We start from the raw sequence: 20,278 nt of genomic DNA on the forward strand, positions 1-20,278 counted from the left end.
TCTGTGGGAGCGCTTTGTGCAGCTCAGGATGCCTCTCCTATGGGTGTCATCTCCCCAGTGGGTGTCAGAGTCTCACAGACTCATAGCTTGGCTTGGCACCATCCCATTCTGATGCTGTGAGCAGGGCTGCCACCCATATGATTTATTTTGCTCAAAGACCAACAGATCACCAGTAGTAGCAACTCACCCACCAGACATCACAAAACCCCTTTCCATGGAAGCCTCCCTCTGCCATCATCTCCTATGCTGGCCAATGGCAGAAATGCAATAAAGAGAGTGGGTCTGTAGTCTGTAATCTCCTGGGAAGCAAAATCTCCCTTTTGCTGCAAGCTCAGCTGGGGCCGAGGGCTCTGCCTTGCAGGCACTTGGTCTCTGTTTTACACAGGACAGATCGCCATGTTGTTACAGAACCCCATGCCCAGAGCTGCAGCTAGAAAACCTCTGAGCACTGAGCTGCACTGCGTTCCCAGTTGGGCTCTTATCTTCCAAACTGCCAAGGTCACACTGCAAATATAGAATTGCTGTATGTGGGGATGGTGGCATCCTGTGCACGTGGGAAGAGCTGTGGTGTGGCAGCCCCAGCCCTGCTCCTGGGGCCCAAAACATGGGGCAGTCCCTAAGAATGCTGAGAATGTGGGAATGTTCCTACGGGGCCAGAGGGGCTGGGGGTGGTGGGCACTGCAAATTGTGGTGAAGGACCACTAAGGCAGCAGTGCAGATTCCTCAGGACAGCACCTGAGGGAATCACAAAGGGCACTGATCTGAATGCTGCAGCACTGGGGATGTTTTGGGAGCATCTCACTCCAGGGCTCTGTCAGGATGCTGCTCCAGGGTGGAGGTGGGGGCTGTGCTGCCTTTAGGAAACATTACACATGAGGTGAGGGGTGGGGAGGGAGGGAATATTGAAAAGAAAAGAAACTCAGACATTTTCCAGAACTGGATTTATTGTATTTGCAATCATCTCATAACGTTTTGTTTGTCCTCTGTTACGCCGCTGCACGCCCTCACCTCTAAGCGAAGGGCTCGGGGTGGTACCTGCATTTGAGCATTGTATTACTTTCTTTTCCTCTGAGAACGGTGATAAAGGATGGGCTCGATTTCTGCATCTTTTGTATGGGTGCAAAGTACTCATTTAACATACAGAGGCTTGGATTCTGTTTTGTAAAATCTTTAGGTTCATTTTCTGTTTAACGCCTTTTATTGGTATTCCCACAATACACACAGGAGCCTTAGAACTCAAACAACCAACTCACGGAGAGAGATGGGCACACAGGGGATCAGACCCTTTTTCTTTCTTTTTCCTTTCTTTTCGTCATCACTTCTCTTGCACAACAACCACCTCTGGCTGAGAATGGAACGTGGGACCCCCAGGCCCCGCTTTGGGCTATGAGAAACCTCCAGCACCACGAGCAGCCATTTCCTGCCTCATTCCCAGCTGCACAACAGTGTGAATGCAAACCCTGTTCCCATGGGTGCAATTTTGCATCCACAGAGTGCTGCAGCAGGGCAGAACCCACACCAGGGATGCTCACCCCCACGGAACAGGGCAGCAATAGCAGCTGGCCCCGGTGCAGGGTTCACGTGGTCATGAATCGTCCACAGAAGGCTGACTCAAAGGTAACCCCACGTCTGGGTTACAGCACGGCTGTTGTACGGCTCAGGGCTGATGAGACAAAGAAAGGCTCAGTGTAGCAGTGGCTTGAGGGGCATCTGACTTGGGAGCACCCACCAGTGGCAGGGCAGCACCTGGCCACACGTGTGTGCCAGTCACCAACGCACGACTCAGCCTGCAGCAGCGCATCCTGCAGCCACATCCCCCCACCCTCGTGGCACCAACAGGGTGGGACCAGCATGCTCCCCAGGCTCACCCCTGTCTGAGCCCCTTCCTTGCACAGCTTCAGCCCGCTGAGCCCACAGCACCTCAGTCTCACCCCCTGGCTCAGGGCACAGCCCTCACACCATCACAGACAGGAGCACGAACATCTGTGTGCCATCCCTGGGTGAGCGCCACAGCCCCGCTCCGGAGGGAAGGTGCTCATCTCTCTCCTTTAGGACTCCTGCTCATCAGTACAACATTTCAGAGAATAATCATCATCATAGTAATAATCATAGTACTAAAAACAGTATTTACAACAAGCTCCAGGTCAGAAGTACACACCAAGCAAACACTCAGCACCACAGAGAGCAGGACGGGGTCAACATCTCGCGGATACCTTCTCAGATCCCACCAGCGTGGGACACAGACATGTGACAGTTTCAACCCTTTCTTACACACAAACATTTTGCTTAAATTACTTTTAAAATTAGGTTTGTTTTCTTTTTTTTTTTAAACATTTTTTTTTTCCTCTTTTTAATTTCTTGTCACTATATGGATGAAGTGATGCTGGCTCTACAACGATGCGTATCTAAGACAGCTGCTACTATAAACGGATCATTGGCTACTGCTAAGAAAGTCAACCCTCGGTTCCTCTCCAGTTCCCTCTCTGCCCCCAGTGCTCTGCAGTACCCCAGCACCAGGGTTGGCCCTTCCTGCAGGAGCAGAGTTGCCCCAGAAATGCTCTATGGCCGTGGAGGGGTTGCTCCTGGATCTTTGGGGACTTGTGGGGAGATCAGCAAAGAGCTCAGGGTCAGACCTCCAGCAGTGCTGCCCTTTGGCTTTTTGGGTGGGTTTTCTTTTCTTTTCTTTTTTGGTCGTAACCATTTGTTTGGTGTGTGTAATTAAAGCATACCTGAGACAGAAAACATCAGGTCCTAACTGAGCCAGCAATGCTTTTTGGGAGGGATGGAAAGGGAAGCACGCAGCCTGTGGTGCAAATCGTGGAATCATAGAATGGCTTGGGTTGGAGGGGACCTTAAAGATCACCCCCCTGCCGTGAGCTGGTTACCTCCACCAGATCAAGCTGCTCAGGGCCCCATCCCACCTCCAGGAATGGGGTAACCCCCTCTGCTCCACACACAGCACAAGGGACCCCAGCAGCCCCCCCCCCTGCATGCTGCCCTCCCCGAAGCACAGCACCAAAGCACTGCACAGGGTAACCCTCATCACCTCCTGCCCCAAATCCCACCACAGACTGGGCTGGCTGCTCAGCACTGCATCCCATGCACAGTTGGACCCAATTCCATGCAATGTTTTGGATGCAATGTTTCCTCTCAGCTTTTCAAGGCAGTGGCAGAGCGGGTGCAAGGTCCCCAGGGCACAGCCCTGCAGTGCTGGGACTTCAGCTGCCTCCCAGACCATGGCAGTAGCAGCAGAGGAAGCCCCAGGCTGGCAGCCACCTGTCTGCATCACACTGCTGTCACCTACCACTGTCACACTTGCATATCCTTCACTCATCCCTACCTCTACCAAGAGACAACATCCGCTTAAAAATAGGCTTTGAAAAGCTAAAGATAGCCAAGAAACGAGCATGGGAACACCTCCTCACCCTTCCTGCAGAACTGCTCCTGCTCAGCTCCACCTCATCCAGTGCTGCTGGTAAGTCCTTATCCCAAAGTGCCGCTCAGGATCTCCCTGTCCTCAGCATCCACTGAGCCACATCCATCCTTGGGAAGAGCGACGTCCTCCCTGCCAGCAGGCAGCCTCACCACCATGTCCTGTCCCTGCTTTCCGAGGTGACCATGGAGGGCTGGCAGCCTGCAGACTGAGGGCCCTCCTGTGGTTCTGCAGAGCTGAGTTGACAGAACCCAGGGGGGCAGGAGGCTCAGCCTGCAGCCACCAGAGACAGGGATGGGGATGGAGATGGGGAAGGAGACATGGATGAAGACAGGGAGAGGGATGGGGACAAGGATGGGATTGGGGACATTATATGACATGGCACCAAGCTCTGTGCTGAGACCCTCCCCTATTTTCAAAGCGGCTGCCAAAGATCCACTCAAGATAAGGACGTTGGGTTGCTGCCTACCCTGGCTGCAGGAATGGCTGGGAGCCACGTGGCAGTGCTATGCAGCCAGCCTGCCACTCACTAACATTCTGCTCATTGCTCTGCTTACATACAGAAGTGATCATTCCTTGTTATCCTGATACTTAGCTCAGAGCAAACACCAAGAGTGGTAAAAGCCCCCGGGTAAGAGTTCTGTATCTCTGTGACACTGCTGGTTGAATTTATTAATATCTCAATTTTTACATGAATTTAAGAAATATTTTTTTTTTAAAAGAAAAAAAGGACAAACCCTCCAAAGAAGCTGTTTGATTGGCTGATCTCTATTTCAGGTGAACTAGCTGCTATTCTGCTGAGAGGTCTCTACGACCTGTGACTCCCCACAAGCACCGAACGATTAAGGATGCAGACAGAGAAGCGTGTTGCTGGGGGACAAACACCAGGGGATGGGGGGGGAGGGATGGAGAACCAAACGCTGCATCTAGACAAACAAAATAAAACGTGTTGGTCGGTCGGATTGTTGACAGGAATCAGGTGCTAGATGTGTAGAAAAGCCCTTTATCCAGAGATCTCCTCCCGCTGTTCCTTGTTCCTGCGGACTTCAGCTGCGTGCAGCTCCTGCAAAAACAGCAGAGAGGACACGAGGTGGTCAGTCCTAAAGGCAAGCCAAGGGCTGTGGGTGAGCAATGAGAGCTACAGGCTAACAGTGTCTGCTCCTGCCTGCTCTATTTTCCTCCTGTCCTGCATACATGATTTGTACCCTGAGGACAGGGGGATTCACCTGCAAGAAACAAAGCATTGCAGGGCAGAAGTGGAGCAATACCAACCTGCTGCAGCCCTGCAGATGAGGGAATGGCATGGAGCTGTGCCAGGGGAAGGTCAGGCTGGGTGTTAGTGAAGGGTTCTTCAGCAGAGGGGAGCTGGGCACAGAACAGGTTTCCCAGGGCAGTGGTCACAGAATCATTTGAGTTGGAAGGGACACTTAATGGCCATCTAGCCCAGCTCCCCTGCAATGCGCAGGGACGCCCGCAGCTCAGTCAGATGCTCGGAGCCCCAGCCAGCCTGAACTTCATGAACATTTCCAGGGATGGGGCATCCACCACTTTGCACACAACACAAGTTCAAGAAGCGCTTGGAAACACGGTTGCAATGTTGGGAGGTCCTGAGTGAAACCATAAGCAGGACTCCACGACCCCTTTGGGTTCCCTCCAACTCACGATATTCTATGACCCTACGATCCCATGACCTCCCCAGACCCCCCAGCACCCCACACACTCACCTTCTCGCGCAGCCGCTCCCTCAGGGCAGCCAGGTGCGCCTCGCGGATCTCCCGGCTCAGCTCCATCTTGTAGTTGAGCTTCTCCTCAGCCAGGCGGCTGAAATTGTTGTTCTCCTCCAGTGCCTTGTGCAGCACCTCCCGCTCGTGCTCCCGTTTCTCCGCCAGCTGCTTCAGCACTTGTGCCTCCTGGGTCTGGTGAGGCAATGGGACAGCATCCCTCAGCCTTGCTCCGGACCCCACAGAGCTTTGCTGACCTCCTCCCTCCAGAAGGCATTCACAGTGATGTGGGGAATAGCACAGGCAGCTGTTATAACAGCAAGGCTTGAGGCTGATCTATGTGACCAGCTGTTACATCCGCATCAGCTGCTAAGAGCTCCCCATGGCATGGCCATGCATGTGGGATCACACAGGGCTCCATACAGCTGTGCAGTTCTAGGAACAGAGGACAATTATGGCCACCACATCCAATTTCCTGCCTAAACCAGGTTGCAGAACTGCATCCTCTCCATGTCTCACCTGACTATAGCTCAATAATACCTAAGAACACCATCAGCAGTCACTTTTGATTTTAGATTGCTCCTGATCAGCCATTTTTTTAGGGTTTGGGGCAATGTACCACTACCACTGCTGCTTCAGGACATCGCGTTACCTTCCTCCTCTCCTCTGCAGCCTCCAGCCTCCTCTGCAGCTCCTCCAGGGACAGGTCCTTCTTCTTGGGGGGAGAGGAAAGGATGGGGCTCTCAGGAGACAAATCTGAAGGAGACTTCAGGATCACCTCGAAGCTCTGGCCTGATGCCCTCTTATCCAGCTGCTTCACCTCCATATCTAGGAGGGAAAAAAACAAACGAGCTCTGTATACCTGTGACACTCAGGAGAGCCTTCACCTGAGGGCACCACTGAGCTCTCCAGACAGGAACAATCCTGTTAGTTCCATGTCTTGACCTGGATAATTTTGTTCTATTTCCAGAATTTCTTGATTAGTCATCAGCTTCATCCCCTCTAAGTCAACTTAATTCATTTAAGTTACAGCACAATTACAGAAAGTCCATACTGCTGTTAACAAAGTGCATGTCACTCCAGTAGGAACTAGACAGCCTCTGGGATCAGATCCTTCAGGGAAAATGTGAGTCGCATCTACACAGAATAAACTGGAGAAGGAGGCTTAGCAGAAGGACCCTGGGCTGAGATGGGGATTTCTGCCCCAGGATGAGAGTGCCCACACTGGGAGCAAAGTGTCAGCCACAGCATTTGTCAACGGCTCTGCAGCTTCTGTGGGAGCAAGTCACGTACCTCCATACTGGTAGATGGTGTTGGGATGTGGCTGGGTGTGGAAACAGGAGCAGATGAGGGAGAGCAGAGATAGCTCCTTCATTTTCTCCTTGTAGGCTGAAAAAGAGAAAATAGCAATGATGAGTCTGATGGCAATAGCAGCTCCTTTTCATGGAGAAATGAAGCAAGTAGGCCCAGGGAAAACCATTCACAGCTGCCAGCTTCTGTGGAAGATTTCCAGGCGGTTATGGGTTTTCCAAGTGTCCCCAAGGAGTACCAGAGAAAACTAAATTATCAGCCAGTGTAGCGAATGTCATAGGAAGATACACATTAGGATTTTACCATCTGCAGAGGTGTAAGAAAATTTTCCCTTTAGGAGTAGACACGCTTCTGCCCTTGTAGTGAACTACAAAGTGATGGCTGCCCAAACACTTTCTCCATCACAGTTCCAGACTCAGAAGCCCACTGACAGCTTGCAAAATTTCTCAACCCTCAGCAACTTACTGACATCAGGGTCAAGAGGAAAGCTGCAATCAGTTGTGTGGAGAACTTCCAACTTTCCAGTGTACCCTTCACCACAGGAGTAGGCAAGGGATGGCACAGATGGGTTCATGAAGATAGAGGTTGATAATGGACTGCAATCACAGCAAATGCTGTCCCCATGGCATTCTTCAAAGGATAGGGAAATGCACGATCCCTTCGAGTTCTGTCACTGTGACCCCTCACGTTTACTCAGCTGGAGGATGCACCATAGCACCCTCAGATATCACAAGTGCACGTGCTGCTGCCCTAACAACAGCAGTGCACACAGCTTCTCCTCTGCTTTCCCTTAGCCATTCAGGTGGGGAAAAAAGTGGGTCTATTTGCATACTTCACATCAGCACTTATTTGTCCTCCCAACTACAAAACATCATCCTATTTAACACGCTCCTTTGGATAACCAACAGTCCCTGCAGCTCTGTAGCAGGGATCTGTATTGAACTTTTCCCACTTCATGCCACATGCTGATTTTAATGCCCTGTTTGGTTCTTCTATTAAATGCATGCCTGATATGAATAGTTTACATCAGCAATCCAAGCAAGACATCTTTGATTTTGTTCTTAATGAAAAAGACTTTGGAAAGCAGCATTGTGCTAGAAGGGTGGCACGCATCAGTTAAGCTACTATGTCTCATAATGTGCTGCCAAGAGCCCAGAGGAGGCTCTCTGGACCCAATGAGAGACATTATCACTTAACAGAGGGCACTAAGGTCCTTACTTTACCATTATGCCTCATCCTGTGTGAAACCAAGACATTAAGCAGATATGCCACATTGCTGACCCACCAGTTTAACTCCTAGCACTTATTATAAACCACAATGCTTTATATGTCATTACTTGAACTTCAGTAGCTCCCCAGTTCTGATTTTGTGGTTCTCTGTGTAGATGAGCGTCTGCTGCAGCCCAGCATTTCAGGAGACCTATTGTAGTGATTTCACTTCTTAGCAGCTGCCTTCATTCCACTGGGATCTTCCCTGTCCTGCTTCCCTTCTGTAGCACAAACTGACCGTCCCTCTCTGTCAATTAAAATGAAGAGGAGAGAAGAGGACAAAAGGACATCGCTCCACTGAGCTGTGGCAGCGCTTTAATGAGCCCTGGAAGTGGTCTGCGTCCTTCTCCCGGAGCTGGAGCCAGCAGCTGCACCCCGGCGCCAGCCGTCAGATGCAATTAGCAGCGTGCGGGCACACGGGCCGAAGGAGAAAGGCTGAGAGCTGCCAGCCCCAGAGACCGGCGTGCTGCGGGGCGAAGAGCCAAAGAGCCCCACCATTAGGGCAGCCCTCGCTACCAGGCAAATCCATGGCAACCGCACGGTTTGGTCCGGGGAAAAACAACAGGAAAGGCGGCAGTGGGGCGGGAATCCCCCCGGCCCAGCCCCGGACAGAACACGGCCCGCGCGGAGCTGTCCCTTCAGCACCACCGCCCCCATCCCCGCAATCCCCCGCGCGGAGCTGTCCCTTCAGCACCACCGCCCCCGTCCCCGCGATCCCCCGCGCGGAGCTGTCCCTTCAGCACCACCCCGGGCAGCGCCCAGGCCGGGGGGCTCTACGTGAAAAAGGGGAAATACAGACCCATGGGAGAACCATCGCAATGACCTCATCCCCAGGTCGTTTTTAGAAAATAGGTGTTACATGTGCCCAACACGCTGTCAGTAGGCTAAGATAAGAAAATAGATTCACTGAGCAGAGGGAGACCCTGGTTCTATGCAGTTCGGCTTGAATTGGCATTGTAAATGAGATGGGAAGCTGAATTTCGTGGGGATTTTGCTGACGTAGGGTTTGAACATCAGTCTGTCCACTGCTACTCACCTCTTTATCTTGAGGGTTGTCCAACCCTCTCAGAACAGAAGTTAGTCTAAGGTCTCCGAGGGCAAGTTGTTTTTCTATCTTGGCATTTAATTATTTATTGGTGCAGACTGAAACTTCAAGCTCTGGACCATTAAATTTCTTTCACAATTGCTCACACATAAATGTGACTGCAATTAATCAAAACCAAACCGAACATTTACAAACAGATACTGAAGCCAGGGGAGCAGACACAGCTGTCACTCAGGGCATTTGTACAGGCTCACAATGTCAGGCCACCAAGGCAATCATTCCTCTGGAAATGGTCTCAAACTCAGTGTCAGGTTTTTTTTTCCCAATATATTTTTGAATGATCCCTTGAGAGTGCTCCATTTTGCTCAGCTGGGGAAGATTTATAACACTGCAAATAAAAGTAGGGAACATAACCACTAAGTCACTGTTTAAGAAACTGTGTCAAAGGAGATTAAATCCAAGGTCTCCTGAAGCAAGACTTTCAATTTCAGTTGCATCAAAAAGAGAATGCTTAAAGCTCCCAGGGCAAAAGACCACTACTAGAAACCTTGCACACATCAACTTAGCTCAGGAGTGCCTGCACTCATATTTACCAATAGATGTAAAGTTCTGAGGACATACTTGTGTCAGGGGGAATCATTCCTGAAGCAAGACAAGACAGCTGGCTGGCCAGATAATTACATGCAATGAGCTGCTGCCAGGAAAGATCATGTGCCTTCCAGTGCACAAATTTACATATTTCAATAACATTTAGACTGGAAAAGCTGGACTTGTTATTTAAGCATCCTGTAAGGTGGAGTAAACTTTATTTTTTGTTTCATGGGCCCCAGGTAGCCATTAAATGACAATACTATCTAAAAAGGAGCAATACTTCTGAATATTTATGCCCAGTAACAAGCACCATCTGATTCTGCTCTATTTCAATGCCACTGCACACAACATTCAAGAATTAATCTTAATTAAAATGTTTCATCCAACTTTTCCCTGCACTGTCTATATTGCACGAGTCAGACTACTTCCTCCCTGTCGCAAGGAGAGCAAGGCAGATTCCAAAGCCTCTACCAACCTGTCAAGAAATGAACATGCTCAGCTTCCTTCCTCTCCAGTGACCCATTTCCTGTGCTCCCTCTAGTGCTGTGCAGTACATAATGCATCCTCATATTCCAGCTGCTTCCCGCGAGCGCTACACACAGCATTTGTCCATGTAAAGTGTTTATTTTCAGGTTAAGCCCCAGGGACACCATCCAGTTACTCCCTGAGTGGCTGTGGAGCAGGAAACAGAGAAGTGGCTGGGGATGGGCACAGGGCATGAGCAACATGAACCATCTCCCACTGGTGATGTGCTCGGACCATGGGGTTTCCCATTTCCAACTCAATATTGATCAAAAATTCTGGTTCTTCGCTTCTTGACCAGATGAAAGGGAGCTGAAAGCTGTCTGATTAGCCTGCCTTTTGTTAGATGTTTAATGATGTCCAGCAAAATAGAACAGGGCTGGTAAGGCACAACATCAGTACAGTGTAAGTCATAATGAACCAGAGGCACATTAAGAATATTTGTGTGAATTTGGAGAATTAAAATGGATGAGATTGAATGTGTCGTATTTGGTAGCAAGGTCAAAAGAAGGTTATTAGAAGAAAATTACTTGTTTTGCAAATATAACTTTGGAAAAGTAAAAAATTGTGTCTGTGAAGAATATTGTACCGCAATAAGAAGAGAATAAGAAGAGAAGGTCCAATTGTAAAAGTAGCTAAAATACGAACAGAAGGCAAAGAAAATCAGTGACCCGGGTCTTTCAGAACAAAGAATGCTATGCCACATGCACAACAAAAGCAACCACAACCTTTGATAAGCTTTGAGAATACAACAGGATGGAGATACTCTCACTGCCATCAAGCTGATGGCAAGGCCTTTGCCCCAGTCCAACTCACTTCCTTCTTCTTGCTCCACCATATCCCAAACCAGAGCAGCATGAGAGCTCACACAGCCAAAAGAGGAAGGGCAACCAGTGAAAGCAGTGGGATCCTGAGGAACGAGACTGATGCATCTCCATTTCTATAGAGACCCAAAAGGTGCAGTGGGTGCAGGTGGAATCGCTCATGAGGACAGACATGAAGATCATCTGCCTGCTGTCGGACATCTGCTGAGCCATCCCCAGAAGAGGTTTCCTATTACCTGCCTCATTCCCTCCCAGGTTTCATTTGCAACTCATGTACGCAACATCAACCCGCATTACGCACAGCCAATAGATGAGCAAATCACTCACTCTCCAATGCTGAACACGTGGAGTGTTTTGCAGGAAAATAATCAGGGAGATTTCCCCTTCTCCTGGCTGAGCAAGGGAGAAGGGTCTGAGTAGGGCAGCAGAGAGCCAGGAGCCTGAGTGTGTTAGTGAATGGTCACCAGGAAGTAGAAAAGCATGGACTGGGTTGCTTGCTAAAGCAGTTGAAGGAGCCAAAATGGAGGCAGCTGTCCCAGAGTGCAGGTTTGGGACAAATGTAGCCATGGTTGGATAAAACAAAGAAAAGCTGCTTTGGAATAGCTTGGAATAGGATGAGCTGTTCATGGGACAAAGTGAGGAGCTCCATGTCATGCTGAGCCACAGGCAGCTGTTTGGTCCCTTTGGATTTTGGTTTCCTTTACTTTAACTGGGGATTATTGTACTGGCACCTTGTACAGAGATATTATTTGTATGAACACTTTCAGAGAACACAAGATTCTGCAGTATGGCACTAAACATGTCGAGGTACTTCAAAAGAATAAAAGGGCTGTTAGAAAATATCCTGAGCCGCTCTTCACCAGCTGGGATGTGCAAAGTGCTACAGTGCATTCACATGGACCTTGGTTGCTCTCTAACTCTTTTGTATTTCTAAATCAAAGCTGATGATATGAGCAGCAGTTCAGGTCCCTTCTGCATAGGAGAATTTTGAGATATCTGAGGGCAACCAACATGGTGCCACCAGTGAAGATATTTTAGAAAGAAAATATATTACTTAAAGATTCAGATCCTCTGCTTGGAGACAACGTTTAAAAAAATTAAATCAAAAAGAAATGCCTGCAAGAGGTTCTCTTGGCTTGCAAAACTGAAGTCCCAATAAAAGTACCATAAATATCTAATTTTACAGGCCATATGCACTCTATCAACAATAGAGAGAGAAAATAGGTAGCGATTTGTTGAGAGCACTGCGATGGAGAGGCGTGGCAGAAAGAGCCCTGAATGTCACCACTAGTAGAAATGAAGGTATGGAGCAATGCTGATTGGTGTCCATCAACACCATTCAGAACAGGGAGTAAGAGGGCAACCCATGCCCATGTCAGGCCATAGAACTCTGACGTTTCAGTGGAGATGGGAAAACTCCAGGATCCATGAACGCCAAGCAGCAGCTCCTCTCGGCTCCTCCTTCTCAGACACCAGCATCCAAGAAAAGCCCATGGGGCTCCCACCTTACTGCATCATTTCATAATCTCTATGTAGGGAGCTGGTGCTCCCAGCTTCTGCTCAGCCCAGACACCTACACACGATGGGAACCACCCCAGCCTTGTAGAGCCCCACAGGATCCCATGAGGAGCTGCAGGAAGCACGAAGCTTTGTCCAGCTGCTGCAGGAGGGTGTGTGGGGCTCCGGCCCTGCAGCACTGCAGCTGAACCTGCACTGAGCATGTGCTGCTGCTCCCTCAGCTTCTGCACTAGCAGGCACAATCCTGGCCAGCAAAAAATGAAGGTGGAAGGCAGTGCTGAGGGCTGGGCCGGGGGGAAGCGAGCCCTGTTTCTTATCATTCCAGCAATTTGTTTGAACAAACCCAAGAAAATCTTCCCAAGGGGGAATCAGCCCCTGGGCACCAGCTGCAGACAATTGCAGCTGCTCTCCCTGCAGCGTGGATTAGCTTTGGCTGGGGATAATGAAGAGAGAAAACAAGATTTTTTTCCCCCTTATTTTAAGGAACAGCTTGCCTTTTTTTCTCCACTTTTCCAGGCTGTTCCTGCTATGGAGACAGCAGCTGGTGGGAAGCTGCTCACTGCAATGCTGGGCGAGGCTCAGCCTTGCTCTCCTCCTGCCATAGCCCTGCCTTTCAACCCCCTGACATCACTTCTGTGCTTGCAGAGAGCTACAAAAAGCACGGTTTTGTGAAGCACACACTTCTGCACGATCCAAAGTCTGCCCTGGCAGTAAAGCTGCATCTTCCAGCAGGTGAAATGTGGCACGGGCATGGGGCTGGGAAAGCAAGAATGCACCAAATGGGGGATGCATCCAGCACCTTGCCCGTGCTGAGTTTGCTGTGCCCTTGGTGCCATGGCCAAGCAGTCTGCTGTGTCCCCCTCAGTGGCTCCATGTCCTCTTCCCAGCTGCAAACATCCCCAGCCCCATCATAGGGTGGGAACAGCTGGGGGGCACCTCCCAGCACGCCCTGACACAGGAGCACTTGCACGAATGCATGGAATGGCTGAAGATTTCCGACCACTTTTGATGTGCTGCTTCCCCACCTACAGCTGCATGCAAAGCCCACCACACCTCACCCACCCCACAAAACCTCCCATCTTTCCATCCCTTTTAAAAGGAGAAAAGAACAGAGAACGTTTAGAAGGACCCAGCAAAGGGCAGGGGAAGAGGCAGGGGTGCTGCCTGCTGCCTTCTGCCTGCTTCTCTGCCACAGAGGGGGCACAAAGCACTCCCCACATTTCCTTTTTGTCTTCCCTTCCTATTCAGTCCCACACCCCAGCCCTGCATGGTTCAGCTTCACCCATCCAAGCCCCTCTTTATGCACTGTGTTTTCTCCAGAAACTTCTATGTATTTTTTTTTTAAGGGAAAAGAGAAAGACCCTCTGAACACACCCACTGTCTGCTGTATCAATGCAGGATTTTCTCCTGTGCCCAACCTCCAGCCATTTCAATTCCTGCTCTCCGGCTCAAAGGGACGAGGATCATTTTTAGGGGGAGCAGAGCCCACCCAGAGCCCCAGCGCTGCTGCAGGAGGAGGGAGGGAGGGAAGGAAGGGGGCTGCCCTGCAGCACTGCTTCACCAGCGCCATCAGAGGACCGCTCCCCTGGAGCATCTCCTGATGAAAGAAACACAGGGTGGGGAGCTGGGAGATCGCACAGCAGCGCACCCAGGTTGGGTTTAGGCATTTTTCACATCTTTCTTTCCAATATCCATTTAACCAATATCCATTTAAGCAATCTATAATCTTCACACAACCAAATTGTAGGGAAACGCCATTTGGCATTTCTCTGCATCCAGCTACACCCCATGCACGTTTATTAAAGGGAATAAAAAGAAAGCTGCATCACACTGCAGAAATAGCCATGAATTGGCAAGCAGCGCCGTCGGATGGTGCAACATAGCAGCAGCCATAGCATAAATAGGCACATTTATCACGGGTGGATCGCTATTAAAATCCAAGGAGCACCCACTGCCTCGCACCAGGGGGTGTGTGCTGGGCGGTGGGGAACAATGCATCCAAAACAGCACAGGCGAAGGGGAAAAAAAACAACCAATAATCCCCAAACCTCCATATATATATATATATATTTGTATATAAAGAGAAGAAGGGTAACGAGCAGCCCTACCTGAGACGGTGCTGGCCATGCTGCCGGGTACGGGGAGGCGAGGTCGGAGCGGAGCGCCCGCAGAGCGGGGATGGAGCGGAGGGACGGGCGGGTCCGCGGCGGCGGCAATGAGCGGCTCCGGCTCCTCCGGGCGGCTTTGACGGCGGTCCCTCCCCGTCCGCCCGCTGCCAGAACTGCGGAGCCGGGAGGAGGGGGGTGATGGGGAGGGGGGGGCGGTGTGGGTGGGTGGGTGGGGGGCAGACACACCCAGCTCCGGCAAAAGATGGCCTTCTCCCCTGCCTGCCTTTCTTGTCTGCTGCTCTGCTTCCCTTTTATCCGTTGAAAGCAAAACCGAGCGATTTTTTTTTTTAATTCTCTTTGTTATCTTTATTACTTGCATCTTTTCTCATTTCCTTTTGTTTCATCTCATTCCATTCGTTTCGTACTTATGTGTGAATTTTAATGAAATGGATGGAGCGGCTCTGAGCTCTGCTCATGAGGAGGATGGAGCTCCCAGCCGGAGCCCAAACCCTGCCGCATTCTCAGCCAAACAGGCAGGGAGGTGGGGGTTCCTGATGGGCTCAGTGCTTTTAGGCACAGTTTGTGCACCAGGGCACCAAAGGGGCTGCAGTTAGGGGTGAAAGTGTTGTAAAAGTAGATGCAGAAGAGCAGAACAGAGCCTTCCGAATCCAGTGGAACTCTGCTGTCTCTATATACGCGTGCATTCATTATTATTATTTCTCAGGCATCGGGACATCTTTTCTTCTTCTTCCTTTTCCATTTTCCACCATTTCCCCCTTTGTTTCTTCTCCTAGAGGCCAGCACACCTGTGCTTTTGCAGCACGTCCCCCAGCCACGCTCAGGACCACAGAAGCACCACATTTTCCCTCAGCTGGGCTTTGCACAGAGCCCTGCAACCCCCTGCACAGCCCCCGGCTGCAGCCCCCCCAGTGCACTGCAATGCAGGCACTCCCAAGCCCCCCCCCCCAGCAGCTGCAGGGATCCATGGGCTGCTCACGTTGCTGCAACAGAGATGGGAGCTACATGCAATGCCTGCTGAACACACTGAAAGACTCAAAGCCCTTTCTTCCTATCCTTTCCCCCAGCCTCCGAGCACCCCATCCCCTCAACACTGTACATCAAATGCAAAGGTTTATCACAGAAACACAAACCTTCAGTCTAATTCAGGATAATATTGGCATTATCCACAATTTTCCACTCTGTGTTTGGAGCAGGATTTATTTATTTTTTTTTAAATCCCAAGTGGACAATTAACTGCTACCTGCATCTATTCGAGGCTTATTTCCCAGCTGTAAACCCCCTGCTTTTTCCTTTGGCTGAATTTCTATGACTTTACAGGTCATCCTGAGGGCTGCAGGCTGAAGTTTCCTATGGTTCATGAGTCCATTTCCCCATTAGCAGGTAAAGACAGCTATCCCAAGTTCACCAAGACTGGAATTCTCCCACTCCATTCAGTGTCAGCTCTGGCTTTGATTCACCCAGGAGGTCAAACAGGGTCTGCCTACCCCTTGCAATGTTCTGAAGCTTCCAGACATCAATTGCATGAGTTTTCTATTTAGAAAAAGGCACAGAACACTTCCAAGGCACCTGTCCCATTGGAGCACACTGTACAAGAAACAGTGAGCAAGTGGTTATGCCACACAGCATACACTTCAGCTCCAGTACTGATGGCACTTCCCAGATGACCTGACACATCCATTCAACATAATTAATGCTGGATCCATCTCTTACACTGGGTGATCGTTCTTCCTTATTTTAAATGTCTTTACAAGTTCTATTTTTCCATGGTGCTGCAATACAGGGCAATAACACATTGCCTGGCAATAGCATGAGACCTACCTGCCCTGTTTGCAGTCTCAAGCTGGGAGAAGCTGCCTCAGTTGGCATGAAATAATAAATGTTCCACACTGGGCAGCCATCAGCCCCTTGCAATTGTTAGCTAATACAAGAAATCCACGACAACATCAGCACTAAATCAAGAAAATATTTCCTTGAAGGCAAGGAAACAACGGGGTTATTCTGATGTTTCCTCTTCATAACCATTGTGCACTTGAGAAATGAGGCCACGTCGTACAGAAGGACGGGGTCGGGGAGAAGGGTTGTGCTACTTCAGTCACGTAAAGGTGCAAAGCAAGCTGCGGATTCAGGTCACCTCTGGGTGCTCAGCTGCAACTGCAGCACACATACAGAAGTTAGCAGCACAAAGCTGGAGGGCTGAGCACCCACAGATGAGAAAGGGCAAATTTGGAGCATGTGAAGATGCAAGCTCTGGTCCGGTGATTGCTGTACAGCTTCCACCAAAGCATTAATCCCATCTGCTTCAGCTTCTTCAACTGTAAAATGGGTGTTCACTTATTTTTCTAATGACAGAATGACTGTGTGAAAAGTCTGAGTGTCAAAGAGGAAAGCTGTTGTTCTTCTGTTACCCAACAGGGAAAAGACATCAAGGCTCTGGGTTACCTGGATTCAAAAGAACCAAATAATTATGTGGCCAAACAAAAGTTTTAGATGGTTGCTATGGGAGCCATCACACATGCTCAGAAGGACAATGAATGGCAACCTAATCATCTCCTGTATGAAAGGAGAAAAATATCCTTCCTACAAACAGCAGCAATTTCACAGGCAGTTGATGCTGCTCTTTGAAGCCTCCTCCCATTCCTCAAGATTCTCACTTGACTGGGAAGAGAAATCCCGCATAGGTGGCCTGTGAGCAAAACTGCAGGTGGTGCACCTCGTACTTCTGCTCTGCACAAGCCTTCTGCTGGCACGAGGCCCTGCAGTTCCCTTCAGTCACCCTCACACCCCCTTCCCTGTGAAGTTTGAGAATTGTCTTTTTTAAGGTTTCTCCTTTGTGTGTTTTTCTCCCATTGAAGGCACCGCTTCAAATGAAAAATGGTTCATCCAAAAATCAACACCCACCGACCCGAGCGTGCAGTGAGGAAAACTCAGCTGGCTGCACGTCCTCCTGTCTTGGTTTATCATCTAACGAGTGTTAGATAGGGACTGGGCCGCCAAGTAACCGTGCTGATCTGTTTTGTTCTTCAAAACCTTCCTATCCTCTCTCTTTCTCCCTCTTCAAAGTTTTGCCTTGAGAGAACGGAGGGAGCCGGGAACCAGAACGAAAGTCCAGGCATAAGACAAATTCTTGTGCTTACTGTGCTTGTGTCACAACACAAAACAGATGTCCCAGCTTCAGTGAATCCCCACAGTTCTTCAGCAACTTTCATGAGAAACAAATCCCCCCCTTGAGAGATTTTGCTCTCTGATTTTAGAATACTCAGGTGCAGCAATGAGAGGCTCGCCAATGCTGGCACTGCAGAGTTGGTCAAGTAAGGTAAATGGTGCAGAGACCCAATCCTCCAGAAGGATAAGGAGCCCTCAGCCAGTGCTGACTCACACGGCCCGGACAACAGCGCTGCTGACTCACACTCCTTTTTTGGGTTTGGTAGCCTTCCAGCTCTTCTCTAAAAGTAACATTGCTTCAATCAACACTACCTAAATAACCCTAAAAATAATCTGATTTGATATAGTGCTGCTGTTATTCTTCTTCGGTGTAGGAAAGTTATAATGATAGAAAATTCTACATATTTGTGATCATTTTTAAACCTTTATTCTCCATTATAAACTTACTGCTCGCTCTCATGGTGTTTCAGTTTTAATAAGTCATTTCTTTTGCAGCATACTCTTGCACAATGAATATCGAGTTAGAGCTCTCTGGCACACTCAGAAACAGGTGCAAAATAACTTGTCACATTTTGTGTGGAGCACCACAAAGCACAGAAGGAATAACTCAAATCTCTCCAGCCCATTAGCTGCAGTTAAAGACAGTTTACAAGCCAGGCAGGTTCAGCTCAAGGAGTTTGAAGACTGGCAAGCAAAATAGCCACAGAAGTAAACTCCCCTAGCTGAACACAGAATATACCAGAAGTTTGAGATCAGGTTATATAACAGACTCACATTTAATGTCTGTTAAGTATTTGAACACCCCTACATACAAACGTTACCCCCTGCAGTTTGCTAGGAGATATTTGAGAAGATACAGTAAATTAAACCACTTCCTGTTCTGCATCTTCACAGCAACTGTCTAACAGCGTGGGATGCTGCAACAACGCAGGGAGATGCATCTGAAACATTTTTTTCCTCCTCATGTAAGCACTTAAAATACAGCTCAGTGACATTTGGGGATCCAGGTAAACCACACCTGCCCATTTATTACAAGAGCTGCACGGTTTGCTGGAATCTTACACACAGAGATCCCAGCTCAGGGCTGGTTGTGACACATGAGGTTTGAGGGGCTGCAGCCTCCAGGCAGCTCCTGGCCATGTGCACCAGCGACAAGAGGCTGAAAGCAGGCAGAAGGGAAGCAAAAGGAGAACAAAGGAGCAGCACATTCACCCTTAGCAAGACACCTGCCAAAATTCACTACTGTTCTTACTGCAGAAGCCATGAGGCCCAACAAGATGAAAGAGACAATTCCTTTATCTACGGGGCAGGCTGACTCCACAGCAAACCCCGTGCTACGTGGCTGGTCTGTGCAGGGTGCCAGATGTGCAGGGCAAAAAGCAGCCCCAGAGAGAAACCTCAGCCATCCCCATCACACTGAGCCCATAACAAGGCAAGGAGCTGCTCCAGCCACTACCGACACACTGGAGGGGCACAGCCCAGGGGGCACAGGCTGAGAGAAGTGGCTTCTTGGCCCCTTTTAGCGACCGACCTGCTGTCTCCCAGGGCCTGAACCGCACGGTGGCTGAGCAGGGAGGAGAAGCCCCTCTCAGGCTCAGGCCCTGCTGCCCTTGAGGACCAAACCACCATTAGGGCTCGGCTCCTCCCAGCCCGCGGCTCCCAAGGCCTCCACAACAATTCACAGAAGACGCACAGAACCTCCAGCCCCACTCGCTCGCCCCTGGTCCAGTCGGGACTCAACGCGGCCTGCTCAGAGCCCCGCCGCGGCCTACACAGGCCTCGTTTCCTGGGCAACGCCGGAAGTCTCGCGAGAGCGTGTGCCGGAAGTTACGCCACGCGAGTGGGGCGGGGTGGGCGCGTGACACGGAGCGGGGATTCCGAACGGCGGAGCGGGAGGTGGGGGGGCAGCGTTACTGCCTGCGTGGCCCGGACGGGAGGGGGGGCGGGTTGGGACGGCCTTGAACCGGCTTTGAACGGCCTTTCCACGTCGGTCTCCGGGTTCTTACCGACTGCTAACGGCTTGCTCCGTTGCAGGGATCGGTCGGCAGCCATGCCCAGGATCACGCTGAGGGGCGTGACGGTGGATTTCCCTTTCCAGCCCTACGAGTGCCAGGAGACGTACATGGCCAAAGTGCTCGAGTGTCTGCAGACGGTGAGACCGCCGAGCGCAGCCCCGCCGTGCCCGCCGCCCGCGTCCCTCGGTGCCGCATCCCCACGGCTCCAGGGATGGTGAACCCCCGTTGCGAGAGGTTGCAATTAGGTTATGTCTCCTAATGCCCAACCTCACCCTCCCCTGGTGCGCCGTGAGGCCATCGCCTCTCATCCTGTTGTGTTATCTGGGAGCAGAGGCTTTTTAGATGAGATGTTGTGCGTTGTGGTCCTCTTACTCTGGGCTTTAGACTGAGCACGCTAAGTTGGTTAGAGGGTCCTCCAGGTCATGCTTTCAGAATCATAGAGTCACAAGGTTGGAAACGACATGCAAGACCATCTGGTCCAACCACCCTCCCATTAGCACTGCTACCACAAGCACTAAACCATATCTTGTAGCTCCTCATTCAGATGCCTCTTGAACACTGCCAGGGATGGCGACTCCACCACCTCCCTGTGCAGCCATTCCAGTGCCTGACCACTCTCTGAGAGAAAAAGTTCTTCTTTATGTCTAACCTAAACCTCTGGTACAACTTGTGGTCATTTCCTCAGGTTCTGTTTGTTGCCTGGGAGAAGAGGCTGAACCCCTCCTCATCACAACTTCC

General features: G+C 50.3%; 2 protein-coding genes across 6 annotated transcripts in view; one reads left to right on the forward strand and one right to left on the reverse strand.

The window, feature by feature from the left end:
* Window positions 1–932: 932 nt before the first annotated feature.
* Window positions 933–14,537, reverse strand: STMN3 (stathmin 3). The gene is made up of 5 exons (XM_048962867.1): window positions 14,343–14,537; window positions 6,448–6,543; window positions 5,807–5,982; window positions 5,158–5,349; window positions 933–4,496 (listed from the first exon to the last, which is right to left on the reverse strand). The coding sequence occupies exons 1-5, from the start codon at window positions 14,359–14,361 to the stop codon at window positions 4,437–4,439; spliced, it is 543 nt and encodes a 180-aa protein (XP_048818824.1). The 5' UTR covers window positions 14,362–14,537; the 3' UTR covers window positions 933–4,436.
* A 4,805-nt stretch (window positions 14,538–19,342) lies between these two features.
* Window positions 19,343–20,278, forward strand: part of RTEL1 (regulator of telomere elongation helicase 1) — a 37,274-nt gene continuing 36,338 nt past the window's right edge. For all 5 annotated transcript variants that reach the window (XM_048962887.1, XM_048962889.1, XM_048962890.1 and 2 more), the window contains exons 1-2: window positions 19,343–19,421; window positions 19,560–19,677. In XM_048962887.1, the coding sequence (XP_048818844.1) occupies window positions 19,576–19,677 (102 nt within the window). In that variant the 5' untranslated portion in view covers window positions 19,343–19,421; window positions 19,560–19,575. The remainder of the gene's footprint in view (window positions 19,422–19,559; window positions 19,678–20,278) is intronic.

The sequence above is a fragment of the Lagopus muta genome, chromosome 16 (assembly GCF_023343835.1).
Source record: "Lagopus muta isolate bLagMut1 chromosome 16, bLagMut1 primary, whole genome shotgun sequence".
NCBI lineage: Eukaryota > Metazoa > Chordata > Aves > Galliformes > Phasianidae > Lagopus > Lagopus muta.